The sequence below is a fragment of the Gymnoscopelus microlampas genome, assembly GCF_963454915.1.
Source record: "Gymnoscopelus microlampas genome assembly, chromosome: 14".
In the NCBI taxonomy this organism is placed as follows: Eukaryota; Metazoa; Chordata; class Actinopteri; order Myctophiformes; family Myctophidae; genus Gymnoscopelus; species Gymnoscopelus microlampas.
Window position 1 is genome coordinate 16642424 of NC_139951.1, and position 14508 is coordinate 16656931.

The following is a 14508-nucleotide window of genomic DNA, read 5'->3' on the forward strand; positions in this document are numbered from 1 at the left end:
CCCAGACAAATTAATAGTTAGGAACCAAATTGACCTGTAACTGTCTGTAATACACTCTCAGAGTTAAATGAATACTGATGATGATGATACTAACTACAGTGTAAATTGGGACCCCCAAGAAATCAAAATGGTTGAGTCCCTGGCATATCTTTTCAAATGGGGGTCCCTGGGCTAATATGTGTCAATTTGGGGGTCCTTGACACGAAAAAAAGGTTGAAAACCACTGCACTACACTTTCCTGTAAAAAAAGAAAAAACTCCCGAAAAATAATCTTCGAAAGAAAAAGAAAGAAAAAAGAAACAAAGATTAAGTGTGAAACTGTAGGCTATACTGTAAGTGCTCTTTGGAGCCCTCCCTCCATCCAGAACTCCACTACATCCTTCAGTATTCCCATTCACACTGACTCAAGTTATCTCGCTCTATTGCATTAACTGCAGCCTCATTAGCCGTCACGCTACCTTAACAGCCCAGCTACTCAGTTACATGAGCTATTGACCATATTCACACAGCAGCCATTTTGCTCTTCCTTGACCCTCCCCAATAGCATTTAAAGTCGGGAGGAGGGGGCTGCAATCAATCCTAATCACTCCCGCTTGTCACTTAAAACCATCTATGTCCTGAATAACCTTCAGGAATTTCAAAAGGTTTATTTGCGCTGTTGGCAACTCTACATTTTTATCATTTCCAATAGCTTTTCAATCATGTAACTTGTTCCTATGATCATGAGTCCTTTTCTACACATGTAGATCAACAGATAGGCCAACTGTATTTCTTGCATGTCACAGGTATTAAGTAGAGCCTGCCTGTAGGCCTATAAGCTGTATATAGCCTACAGATCTACAGATTGAGTATAAAAACCTACTATTTATGTCTTCACGAATGAGGAAAAGCAGGAGATGAGACTTTTACCACACAAACCCCTAACATCCCTATCCTGGGTGCGAACATTCCGTGAAAATAGCAGATCCAATACAGATACAATCTCACAACGCATCGCAAAGTGTTGTGATCTTGTAGATCAACAGGGGGAGGGGACCCAAGCATAGAGCCCTGGGGGACCCCGGTCAAAACATGAAATAAGACGTAAGAGGTAATGTGATGGTTATCCTAAATAGAACATCGTGAATCCCCTAGTGTTGGTTCTGAATTCAGATGACAATCTGACTTTGGGAGCACACACACACACACACACACACACACACACACACACACACACACACACACACACACACACACACACACACACACACACACACACACACACACACACACACACACACACACACACACACACACACACACACACACACACACACACACACACAGGCTGTTGAGTGTTGCTTACCTTTCTGTAGACCAGCATGTTAGGTGACTCATCTACCACCCCATTACTACTGCCGCTGCTGATGGTCTGGGCCATGATCTACCGCTAGGACCAGACAACCACACTCCTACAACAGAGAGGGAGAGAGAGAGAGACACACATTATTACTACTGCTACCTTTGGTGTGAGCCAGGATCTACTGCTGGAAACACAATAAAGCCTGATTCATACTTAGTTGTGTGCCGGTGTCGTACTCAGTAAATACTAGCAGATCTTCAAGCTCACAACGCGTCACGATTGTGATGCGTTGTGAGCTTGAAGATCTGCTATTTACGGCAGGCAACACCCGTGTGCAACTCAGTATAACCGAGGCTTAATCCACTCCTGCAAAGAACACACAAGCAGAACGAGAGAGATCATTATTACTGTTACTGCTGCCAGTTCTTATGGATCATGGTTTGCTGCCTGACAGCCACTAACATTGAAAAATGCTCACATGCTGGTAGATATGTAGGCATGCACACGCACGAACAATCTCTCACACACACACACACACACACACACACACACACACACACACACACACACACACACACACACACACACACACACACACACACACACACACAAGTGTGCACAGCTGTGGCAAAGCTGGGAGCACTGTGGTTAGTTAGTTAGATAGATAATGATTGTAGAGGAAGTACTAAATAGTAGGGACAGCTATTGACTTTTTAACAGCCCAAAAAGGGCAATAAAACAAAGGTTGGTCTCTCAAGTATGATGGTTAAGGTTCGATCAAGGTAGTCACTAAATGAAATGCTCTGTGGTTTCTGTTGTAGGCTGTGAACCAGATTTTGGTTTCCCAGAAATGTATTTGATCAAGAAACAGTGACTCAGTCAACAGCATGACAGCATTGGGATATTTGGCTAAAAGAAATGAAGAACAAGACAAATGGTGGTCTAACGTTAATTGCACAAGCTGTCCAGGGAGAGCAGGTGAACTGGACCACACGAAAGTAAGACATGCTGAGAACAACACGACTCTCCGTCTGTTACACATTAAATGGGTTGTCCAAAAACAACCGATAACCTCTAAAGGTGGAACATTACGTGCCTGCATGTGGCTACCAGACCACAACCATTATAATGTCAACCCCAAGCCGACCATCCTCATTGTGATACAGCCTATCTGTCCATTATATATATATATATATATATATATATATATATATATATATATATATATATTGAAAATCTTTATTAGGAATAACCCCTTGAGATGCAGCATCTCATTTTCGAACAATTAGCCAAAAACAGAAAAACTAAATATCAACCAGACCAAAACACAACACAACACAAATAAGACAACACAAAATCAGGGTATTATACTCTAAGCAAGCAAAACAAAAAAAAATGGATTATTTGTTCAGAGCCAAATATCATTGTCATTTTCAATGTCAGCATACAGTTGATTTAAATGTGTATTTAGTTTTTTTATGATGCATTCCAGGTAGCCTAGCTGCTGTTGTCTCTGTAGAAGGGCAACAGTGTAATGAAAACACAGTGTTATGATAACAGTCTCATTCAGAACCATGGATAGCTCCTCCGACCACGCTGGTTACGGATATATCAGTTTAGTGCCATTTATTTCACCCCTTCAGAACGTTAAACATTGTTTACATCATCAATCAATCACTGATCAATCGTCTGTTTATGCTTACCTTAAATCCTATCTCCCTCCGCCCAATAAACAGCGAAGCCCCGATTAAAAGATATCCCAAGATATCTAAATAATGAGACTCTTCTTTAGTTTGTCAGCTGCCGGTCGAAGGAATCCGTTGTTTGTTCATTGGAGACAAAAGAAAAACAACTAAATGTGTGTCAGATGTGATCAAATCCCCTCAACACACACAGAGACACTGACACTGCCTCTCTGCCTGGCTCTCGCATCCTCTGGGAGTGAAACGGAGGAGCGTGTTACACCCACCTATCGAATATTGTGACCACGCCGAGCTGTCGAATAATGTGACTAAAAGGGACGATTTCGCTGCACCGTGCATGCTCGTTCTCAATCATGTCGACCCTAGCCGTGGATCAAGACTATCATAGATGTATTTTATCGAGTCTGACTTTAATTTTCGCATCTACGATAGTCTTGGCCTGCACCCCCCAGTACGTCCTAAACTTTCACCAGTAAAGCCCCTACTTCTCCGTACATGTACAAAATAAATGTATATCGTGCTTACCTGGTTGCCACAAATGTTAACTCACCCTTCGGAGTCTTTGTGCAATGTATTAGTCCGTATTTTTCAATAATGAAGTGTTTTAATCCCGTCTGTGTCGGATTCTGTTGGAAGTTCCCTGTATTCCTCAATGGGCGGTAGTGACGAGCGCATCCCGGTGAAAGACGGAAATACACTCAATGTAAACAGAAAGTAAACGAGGGGGGAAATGGCCGCAGACGGAATTAAAACACATATCTATTGAATAATATGGACTAATACGTTGCACAAAGACTCCGAAGGGCAAGTTAACATTTGGGGAAACCGGGGCAAGCACCTTATATTTTGAATTTTGTACATGTTCGGAGAAATACGGGATTTACTGGTGAAAGTGCAGGACGCACTGGGGGTGCTAGCCAAGACTATCGTAGATATAGAAATGCCAAAATCGATTAAAAAATGCGTCTATGATAGTCTTTATCCAAGGCTATGTCGACCCCAGACACTAATGTTTTACAATTTGAGGGGTTTGTATGTGTGTCACCTGAGCAGGTTTGGGTTGCTGTCTGTGTGTGTTGTTGTTGCTGCTTGCTACAGTCAGGTCACACACAGGGGGGGAATCTTTCCAGAGAGCGACCTCTAGAGTCACATAATTCGACAGGGCACCAAATTATGTGTAGCCAAGTAAGCAAAAGCAGTGCGCGCGAGTGTGTGCACACACACCTCGCTCGTAGTGCGCGGGCAATCTCAGTCACAAACGTGAGCGCGCGCCCGACCGACCTCGGGGCCAATCACGTGCGGGGAATTAATTCTCATCAGCAGCCAAAGCGCCTTGGTAACGGCACGGTGGAGCGGATGGATGTTTATGTAACACTGAGAAACAGGGCAGCCTTCTTGCTGTTAAATTGCCATACATGAAGTTGGACCTAGAATGTCATGGCAATGCAATGTCAGTATATTTCAAGTATGTAGGCCTACTGTATGTGTGGTCTTTGTTGAAAGTACATGAAACTGGTCAATACATGTGGGATTGGCATAACTATTACCAGTCCATGATCAGTGGAAGTGGAACCCTCCAACTCCACCCACAGTCAGTGCCAACCACAAAGGAATCAGATCCCAGTCTTTAATGTGATTCAGCTCCAGATGATAGAATAGGCTATCTACATTTCCACCATAAAAGGCCAATATATCCAACTTGTAGCCACCACTGTAAGATTCACAAGCTACATTCCATATTTGAACACTGACTGGTTTTTAGTATCCGATAATCGGTGGTCTGTTGGCTGCTCATGCACCTGGTTGAGTGTAGGCAAACAGACTACAGCAGCAACAGCTTGAAGATTACACCAGGCTCTTGTTCTGGAAATCCCACATCAAGACAACACTTCCCACCCCCACTGTCAGCATCAATGATAAGTAGTAGTCGTCCCTCTGGTTCCTTTCTTTCCTCAACTGTGTAGAGGTGATAAGAGACGTGAGTGAGACAAATTGCAGCGAGTGCCAAGCGGAGGTGGGGGGATTGCATCTGAGGTATTCTAAGAGACGCACTGTGTATGTGTTAATTATGCTTCTGCTTAGAAGGGACCATAGAATAGCAATCACCAACAAAGAGGCCTTTTAACAACAGGTTGCCGAGTATGTACAGTATAGTGGACCTCACCGCCAGCAGCATTTGCTGTGATTCTTTTATAGCATATAATGACCATTTCATTATAGATTACAGTACAGTATAGAGTATATCCATCAGAAGCCTTTATGTATTAACAATACCACTTGTTGTTTTGGTCTACACTAGTACATCATTTGTGGGATCATCTTAACTGCTGCTTACAAGGGAATATACTGTAATATATGCCTTAATATTAGGTGTCAAGATGAGGGTTAGGATTTAGTCAGGTTCAAGTTAGGAATAGGCAAGTAGCATAGGTTAGTAGTAGCAAGGGTAGGGGTCTGAGAATCAATAGAAATTGAGATTTTTTTCTTGGCACTCAACTCTAACCTTACAAGTAATAAATGACAGCCAAAGCACATTGTTGCACTTGTGTCCCAAATATTTCCAAACAAACTGGGAGTTAATGTTTAATCTGTAATGTACAATCAATGGCTTAATGCAATGTGAATTCACCAATACAACCCAGATATGCTTTTCAACAAAAATGTAGTGCGTTTATTGTATACAAAGACATAAGACAGGGAACCATTCATGTACTTTTCCTTTCAGACCTCATGTGTGGTGTTGTTTGAGATGGCACAGCGGGACCATCTGTGAACTGTCCTCCCAGTGCCAACTAACTCCACCCATCTGGCAACGCAGGTAGTGAACTCAACTACCACCATAGTAGGAAAGCATTTTGAACAACAACTTGGCCCCAAAGTTTGTTTACATATACACGTCATGATGCTACTGTGTGATTTCCTCCAACTTTCATGGATGACTGGTCTGAAATGGCCTCAATTTTCCAGGATGATGTTCTTTGTTTGGAGTAGTTTGGTTTGTTGGCCTTTACTTTGGCCCCAGCATGTCACTGGGTCTCACCCACTGATCAAACTGCTCCTCTGTCACGTAGCCCAGCTCTATAGCCATAGCCTTCAGCGTGGTGCCCTTCTTATGCGCCGTCTTGGCAATAGTGGCCGCCTTGTCGTAGCCTGAACAAGACAGAGAGAGTTTTACCAAACGGGTGCTTAGAGCTTGCTTTTGAGAGACTCATTCCAATAATACACTGTGGCGTCTGACACCCCTCTAGTGTTGAAAAAGGGGAAGTGCAAATTTATTTTCTTGCAATTTCATTACATCTCTACATTAACAGTATGTAAGCATGTCATTTACATGACAACAGGTTAATTTGTTTGCGTGTCCATATGTGCACACTGATAGGAACAGTTAATAATAGTTTTGGTACGTACCAATGTGTTCGTTGAGAGCTGTGACCAGCATAAGAGACTCATTCATGAGTTTATTTATCCTCTCCGTGTTCGCCTCGATTCCAACCACACAGTTGGTAGTAAAGGACACGGAAGCGTCACCAAGCAACTGTGCTGAGTTGAGCACATTTTTAATCTGCAGAGAGAGAGAAGGCGCCGTTAGAAGAGAAGTACATAGGCCAATACACCATAACCTGTAAAATATCAGCAGTAAACACAGCCCATTCACACATAAGAAAAACAATGAGATTGAGTTATGGTAGAATGACATTAAGCAACATTTGGGCACGTAATTCTAGTGAATACAGTGCAATGATGAAATAATTTTCCATCTTCTCTACATCAGTGATTCACGTTTTATGAAAAATGTTGAAAATTTCAAAGGCATGATTGTGACGCTATCAACTACTTTTGCTGGGGACTCTCTGGAACCCCCCAAAGGACTTTGAGAACCAATGGTTTAGTGGGCAGGGATTCTGGTGATTAGCACTAGCGCGGTATCCCAGTGTCAGAAATGAAGTTACGTAAAACAGTTTGCTGCAAAGTCTCAGTAACAAGAGAAGTAGAGAGGCAAGGAATGCAACAAACAAACATTGCTCACAGCACTGCAGCGATGAGACAATCACATTATTCATTCAATGCAGAGAGGAAAGTAAAATATTGATAAGCACACAGTGTGAAATATTCAGTACGGTGTTCTGCTTGGGTACAGAGTGACACCGTCCTAGGAGAGTGTAAGGTCTTATTCTTTCCTCCAGCATACTTAGAAATAATTCAAATATTTTTCAGATTACCTGAACTAAGGACATTCTCTGTAGACTAAATCGTTTATACTCGCTGCATAAATCACGCCCACCTTGACTTTCTGACCAATCACACATGATGTTCGCATTGTCATTTGCAGTGATTTCGGCTAGTATGAAAATCTTGAAAGTGCAAGAAGTGCCAAAGAAAACTTCACCAAGGGAGTGTTTTTTCCACAATCACACCATTTTGTTCAACCTCGCCGAACTTTATTTCAGCAAGAAGTATACTGCCCGCTTGTATGAGTAAGCGATGTAATATCAGTTAAAAGTGTGGCTGTTGACGTGGCGATCAACAGACGTCTTGTGTGCGTAGACTGCGTACACCCATACATAGCATTAAAGCATGATGAAAACATTATAGTATTCTAAGACCTACAACATTTGCCACCAACAAGCAGTCCTCGTATACACCACACACACACACACACCGCGAACACATACGAATGCACACTCACAATCATGGGCTTGAACACGTTGAGCTCAAAGTGTCCGTTGGCGCCTCCAATAGTGACCGCCACGTGGTTCCCCATTACTTGAGCTGCTACCATCGTCATCGCCTCACATTGTGTGGGGTTCACCTTACCTATACATAAACATACATTGAGTTAATCTAGCTATAAAGATACACATACTGTACTGCAGTTGTAAGTGTGTAACTACTTTCAATCTGGCATATGTCTTTTGGGCATTATAAGTGAAAACATTATGTCAGACTAAACCATTTACAAAATAAATGCATAGATTAAAAAAAAAAAAAAAAATAGCAGATCAACAAGCTCACTATGCGCTGCATCACGACACATTGTGAGTTTGTAGATTTATAATTCTTGTACAAAGTATATACAGTGGTTAAACTGTTCTTGTGTAACGTGGAAATATTAAAAAATCACAAACTCACTTCCCATATGAAATATTTAATTATATAAAATTGTTACTTGGATTAGTTTTTCTTGACCACAAAAGTTAAGAATGTTAATTAGATGTCTAGACAGATGTGAGGCACTTCATTGTTCTCTATACATGTGACTATTTATCTGTTGTTTATCGACTAGAGTTCATGGTTACTCTGCTTATTCCGGTCTCACACTTGTAAGTCGCTTTGCATTAAAGTATATGTATGTAAATGTATGTGTGTTCATGTATCAGAGCATGTTCATGTATCAGAGAGTGTGTGTGTGTGTGTGTGTGTGTGTGTGTGTGTGTGTGTGTGTGTGTGTGTGTGTGTGTGTGTGTGTGTGTGTGTGTGTGTGTGTGTGTGTGTGTGTGCGCATTCTTGCGCGCATGTGTCAAAGGGTGAAGAAAGAAAAGGCCACTAAGGCCAGTCCTAAAATAAAAATAAGGGTTGAAACCTGAAGCTGCTGCTATGGATGATGGCTTTCAGCTGAAAGGACAAACAGACTGATAGAGTAAGACAGAGAGAGGGATAGGCAGGGATTTGTAATTTGTGCAGGTTTCTGTACTTTTTGTATGCAAAACTACCCGTTGTCATAGACAGAGTGCTGCCTCATATTGGAAAGCTAAGCTAAGTAAGTCAGTGTCATTGAAATGTATTCGTTTGGGTTCTTAGGACTTGAATAGAAATGTTATTGCCATTTTGTAATACACACCTAAAATGGCTTACTGACTTGAATTATGTGTTGCCATGAAACATCAGTTAAGAACTGTTTTGCTCATTTCATGGTACAGCTGTCCATATCTTTCCGGGCTATATAATGCAGTCCCCGTTATTTAGTCGGCTATTTCAGTACAGTTATGTTGTAATTTTGGTTTAGTGTGACAATTTCTCTGTGTACTTTATCAACAATTTGACTTGGCCATGCGGAAAAGCTTTAAGCCTGATTTCTACTTTGAAAATAGCAGATCTGCAAGCATCACAATGCATTGCGTGCAATGCACTGTGAGATTGTAGATCTGCTGTTTTCAGCGTGCGACATGGATGCGTGCGGCATGGGTGCGTGACAGCGTATACATTCTCCGACGGTGGCCTTTGCCCGCTGACCTGGCATGATGCTGCTTCCAGGCTCGTTCTCAGGCAGTATGAGCTCTCCCAGGCCTGAGCGGGGTCCTGAACCGAGGAAGCGGATGTCGTTGGCGATCTTCATCATGCTCACAGCCACGGTGTTCAGGGCTCCACTCAGCTCCACCAGAGCGTCGTGAGCCGCCAGGGCCTCAAACTTATTGGGAGCAGTCACGAAAGGCAGACCTACCGAAAACATACAAACAGTTCAGTTCAGTCAGAACACTCTTGTTGTGATGTAAAACATATTTTATTACATCAATGTTACATATTTGTACTTGTTGGTGTGATCCTGCTCCTGTGATGCTCAAGAACGAATCTGCATGTGTGTGTGTGTGTGTGTGTGTGTGTGTGTGTGTGTGTGTGTGTGTGTGTGTGTGTGTGTGTGTGTGTGTGTGTGTGTGTGTGTGTGTGTGTGTGTGTGTGTGTGTGTGTGTGTGTGTGTGCACATGCGTATCTTTGCTCACCCGTGAGAGCTGAAACGGTATCAGCTACTTTCTCGGCGAAGCCAATACGGGTGTTTAGTCCAGTGCCAACGGCGGTGCCACCCGCTGCCAGCTCGTACACCCTCGGCATGGCTGCCTTTATCCTCAGTATGCTGTACTTCACCTGTTGGACATAACCACCAAACTCCTACAACCCACACAGGCACACAAACACACATGTGTTAGTTTGAAAGCATCAGCGTGCCAAAGTAAAACAAATCACAGGTCTGGTGTTTTTATCCACCCAGCAGCTAACGTCCCCATCAGTACTCATTCATGGTCTCTTATTGTAGACGGCTACATGGCTGCTAGATTCAATTACTAGGACCACTACTGTTCCTGATATATGTGAATGATATGTCCTCAGCTTGCGACTGCAAACTGTTCCTGTTCGCAGATGACTCGGCTCTGCTGGTCTCGGACAGGGACAGGCTGCAGGTTGAGAAAACTCTCAGCACTGAACTCAACAAGATCTGCATCTGGCTCTCCGACAACAAACTCTCATTACACCTGGGTAAAACTGAATCCATCCTCTTTGGGTCCAACCCTAACCTTAGAAAGGCTGAGAGTTTCACGATCAAAGTGGGTGAAAATGTTATCACAAGAAAGGAGGAAATTACCTACCTGGGTTCCATCTTGGAGGCAAACCTCTCAGGTGACAAAAACGCTGAAAAGACGATCAAAAAGGTCCACAAAATAACACGGAGGATGTGGAGGCTTGTTCGTAAAGTCAGTAAGAATACTCTGAAGATTCTTGTAGGGGCCCTCATACAAGGTCATTATGATTATGCATGCACTTCGTGGTATCACAACACCTCCAAGGCCCTAAAAACAAGGCTCCAAACATCCCAAAACAAACTTGTAAGGCTACTTCTTGGCCTCAATTACAAAGCCCATCTAACCCATGCCCATTTTGCTAGGCTTGGATGGCTTAGGGTTGAGGACAGAGTACAGCAACTTGCTATGGGCCTGGTCTTTAAGATACACCACAACATTGGGATCCCCCTGTATTTGTCAAAATACTTCCAAAATGTTAATCAAGTCCATGATCATAACACCAGAGGCAGCTCCACAAACCATGTTCAACCCAGATTTGGCACAACAAAGGGAATGAACTCTTTCTCATGCTATTCATCTAAAATGTGGAATGCCCTACCAAAAGGAGTAAAGGAGTGTAAAACCCTACTTACTTTCAAAAATGCCCTAAAGATACACCTTCAGGAGGCTGCAATTCAAAAATGGCCCCTGTCCAAGTCCTAACCTACCCCATGTCCTAACCTAACCTACCCCCCCCCCTCTCTTTCTTTTTTGTACATATTTTTCACCCTTCATACTTCATACCAGTAACCTGTAAACTGATTGTATGACATTCTGTATAGTAGTGTGTATATCTGTCTGTCTCTTATATGTCAACATGATTTGTGTGCATGGGGATCTCATCTTAAACAAGCTACGTGCTTAACTGAGCTATCCAGTTTAGTAGACCTTGTATTGCGAATTTGTACTTCCATGTACTGTTATGTACTGCCATGTACTGTTCTCATGTCTTACTAAATAAAGTACATCAATCAATCAATTATGACGTAGCCTTTAACTGGCATGTACTGGTAGAATGGCATTTTTGTCAGCAATTGTAACCATTATGTTTCATATATTACCCAACAGTCAGAGTCGGTTCTGTAATATCTTGTTACTAATCGGATCTCGGAATTAATCTCACGGGTCAAATTAGGGTCACATTCCGTCTTTTTTTTATCTTGTAACCAATCAGATCTTGAACCAAATTTCAAGGGTCCTTTATTTGGGCTTGGTTCCGTCATTTGGGTCCTACATTTTGGACCTGTGAAGAGCTCTACTTCCAAGTCCTATTTCCAACAACCACACCCTGACCCAACCTAAAAGCCGTGGAAATGTCTTTACTGCTGTACCTGCCCGAGGGAGAGGGGCACAGCATCCTGCGTGTGTGTGCGGCCGATTTTAATGATATCTTTAAACTCCTCGGCTTTGGCGGCCAGCGCGTCGTGGAGAGCCTGCAGGCCCGGCAGCAGGACGTGGTGCACCTCTGTGGCCGCAGCGATGTGCATGGCGGTGGGGAACGTGTCATTTGAGCTCTGGAAGGGAAACGCACACATAAGAGCACTTTGTTTAGCGTTCCATAGCCTCCAGATCTGGGGAAAGCCAGAACGAAATAATAAAGGCTAAACTGAATTTAGAATGCCGGATCTCTGGAAAGACAGAATTAAATGAAAAAACTAAACTGAATTTACAATGCCGTCACCCAAGTCTCCCAGAAGAATTGATAACATATGAATCTAGTCTCACGTAACCCCTATTATGTCTGGTGACATCTAAATTCAATCTAGTGGCTAAAACTGTGTGGAAACAATTCAGAGATGTAAAGACTAAACGCATTGCAGAATCAATTCAAAGTCTTTAGGGCAGTCCTTCATATTGGGATGGTTATGCGATTGGTTTCCAAAGCAGTAAGTGTAGGTTTGTTAGAGGCTGTTGTCTCTGCTAATTAGTCACTACATTGAATTTAGATGTCACCAGATACGACATACATATGACTCTAACAGAATCATGAAGACAGATTATTGTATTATTACCTGGCTCTTGTTGACATGGTCATTGGGATGAACCGGGTCCTTGCTTCCAAGCTTCCCCCCCATGATCTCGATGGCCCTGTTACTGATGACCTCGTTCACATTCATATTGCTCTGGGTTCCGGAGCCTGTCTGCCACACCACCAGAGGGAAGTGGTCGTCCAGCTTCCCAGCTGCAACCTAAAATAATAAGCACGTGTCAAATACTGGTGCCTACTCTCATCTGCATGTCTACTAATGTAAGTTTGCTCCTGTGTCAGAAAGGGTGAGGGACCGAAGTTCTATGAAAACCTTTGAATCATGTATTAATTACTCTGTGTGTGTGTGTGTGTGTGTGTGTGTGTGTGTGTGTGTGTGTGTGTGTGTGTGTGTGTGTGTGTGTGTGTGTGTGTGTGTGTGTGTGTGTTGTACTTGACCTCGTCAGCGGCCTGGACGATCGCGGCAGCGATTTTGGGGTCGAGGCCATAGTCTTTATTGACCTCTGCAGCTGCTCTCTTTAGGATACCAAATGCCTTAATGACCTGGATCTGAGAAAGACGACGAAAGAGAAAGGAGAGGATGGGGGAGGAAGAGAGAGCAGAAATGATTTTGATGTAGATGGTTACAGGCATTCAGTCATTTATGCAATGAATAGGCCTTTGTGTGAGACTTACTGGCATCCTTTCAGAGGGACCTCCAATTTTAAAGTTCATGGTTGACCTGACTGTTTGGGCGCCGTAATACTTGTCCACCGGCACTTTGAGCTCCCCAAACGTGTCCCGTTCGATCCTGAATTCTGAACTGGCCTGTGCGGGCACACAAGGGCACACAAACAGTAAGTCAAATATAACCTAACAATGCACAAGCTGAATTGAAGCGGTTTATCAGTCCGGGCAAATAAACAGAGCACTGGCTTCTGGGATGTCTGGCCAAACTAGGAGTCGTTGAAAGTTCACAATCAATGACTGAAGCTACAATATGAAGTCACAGCAACAGCATGGGGATTTATTCTTCTTTTGGTGGAAATCGGTTTGAATCTAAGCAAGGCTAATGACTGACTTTACAGCAACGCATTAGGATCAGGTACTTTATTTTTCATCATATTCATGAGTTGATCAAACATGGAGTTGTACTGGCCAGGGGCGTTAATAATAGTAATACTGTCTGACTACTAGTATTATCCAACTTGTGAGCTTGTAGATCTGCTATTTTCAAAAGATTTTTTATACATTGTATGCATAATGGAGTAGCCTACGTTCTGCTTTTGGTACTTCTAAGTATATTTTAAGACCAATACTTCTGTACTTTTACTCAAGTACATTTTGAATTCCAGAATTTTCTTTTACAGTGTATTTCTACATTGCAGTATTGATACTTTTACTTATGTAACACATGTTATGTGAATACTTTTTCTACCACTGTGGAGTTGTACAGGCCAGCCTGGCCAGTCCAGGGGTATAACTAATAGTAATACTATCTGACTAGAATTATCCAACAGCTGACAGTATTGACAGACAACTGACTTTGACCTCTGGTTGCTAACGTTAGCAAATGAGATACCTAGGTTGGGCTGACAAGCTAATGAGCACATATGAAACCATTTAGAAGAACTGCAGATGCTTACTTTCAGAGTGAATTAACTACAAAACGTGCACACTTTACATAACAGTTAGTTTGCTAGCCCAGCTAGCTAGACTACATTCATTCACTTACACTGGCTAAAGCTACAGCTAAGAAGGTCACACTCACACGGCGCTAACAGCTCATATAACATGAAAAAAGCATGTAAACATACCATTCTGGCGGGTGTTAGGAGCGCAGGGCTGTGCTTGGTGTTGGCGAGGTGCTTCTGCAGAGCCAGCACTCTGCAGTTAAATCTGTGGACGCTGCGCAGAGAGCGATACATGATGGCGGAACACGGCTGTCAAGATCCAAACTAGGGCGGAACCAATGTGTGAGCCAACCAGATGTACCGTTTCAGGGGGCGGAAACTTATCAGTGCAACAGTGGGGGGAGATAATTGAAAGCAGCACCGACCGACAGCCAGTGGTGGAAAAAGTCAAAAGTACCACAAATGTTTAGGGTTTAGGTAACTTTTAACCCTAAAAGTATCAATACCACAACATAAAAATACTCTGTTACAA

The 14508-nt window shown here is 42.8% G+C and overlaps 2 protein-coding genes across 2 annotated transcripts in view; both read right to left on the reverse strand.

Annotated features, from left to right (window-relative positions):
* LOC311060080 (regulator of G-protein signaling 7-like) overlaps positions 1-3140 on the reverse strand; it is a gene marked incomplete at its 3' end in the record, with an annotated part of 98327 nt that extends 95187 nt beyond the window's left edge. Inside the window, exons 1-2 of the mRNA XM_084078204.1 lie at positions 3046-3140; positions 1346-1451 (exon numbers count right to left, since the gene is read on the reverse strand). Coding sequence (XP_083934330.1) covers positions 1346-1420 — 75 coding nt within the window. The 5' untranslated portion in view covers positions 1421-1451; positions 3046-3140. The remainder of the gene's footprint in view (positions 1-1345; positions 1452-3045) is intronic.
* A 2475-nt stretch (positions 3141-5615) lies between these two features.
* Positions 5616-14299, reverse strand: fh (fumarate hydratase). The gene is made up of 10 exons (XM_084077884.1): positions 14160-14299; positions 13039-13170; positions 12802-12912; positions 12389-12565; positions 11708-11890; positions 9762-9927; positions 9277-9480; positions 7733-7860; positions 6454-6607; positions 5616-6195 (listed from the first exon to the last, which is right to left on the reverse strand). The coding sequence occupies exons 1-10, from the start codon at positions 14268-14270 to the stop codon at positions 6053-6055; spliced, it is 1509 nt and encodes a 502-aa protein (XP_083934010.1). The 5' UTR covers positions 14271-14299; the 3' UTR covers positions 5616-6052.
* Positions 14300-14508: the final 209 nt, after the last annotated feature.

Excerpts from the sequence above, each read along its gene's own strand:
- fh (XM_084077884.1), bottom strand. The coding sequence starts at position 14,270 with ATGTATCGCTCTCTGCGCAGCGTCCACAGATTTAACTGCAGAGTGCTG. Across the intron at positions 11,891-12,388 it reads ACCATGTCAACAAGAGCCAG|AGCTCAAATGACACGTTCCC; the intron begins GTAATAATACAA and ends TTTCCCTTCCAG. Across the intron at positions 6,608-7,732 it reads ACGTGTTCAAGCCCATGATT|ATTAAAAATGTGCTCAACTC; the intron begins GTGAGTGTGCAT and ends CTCTCTCTGCAG.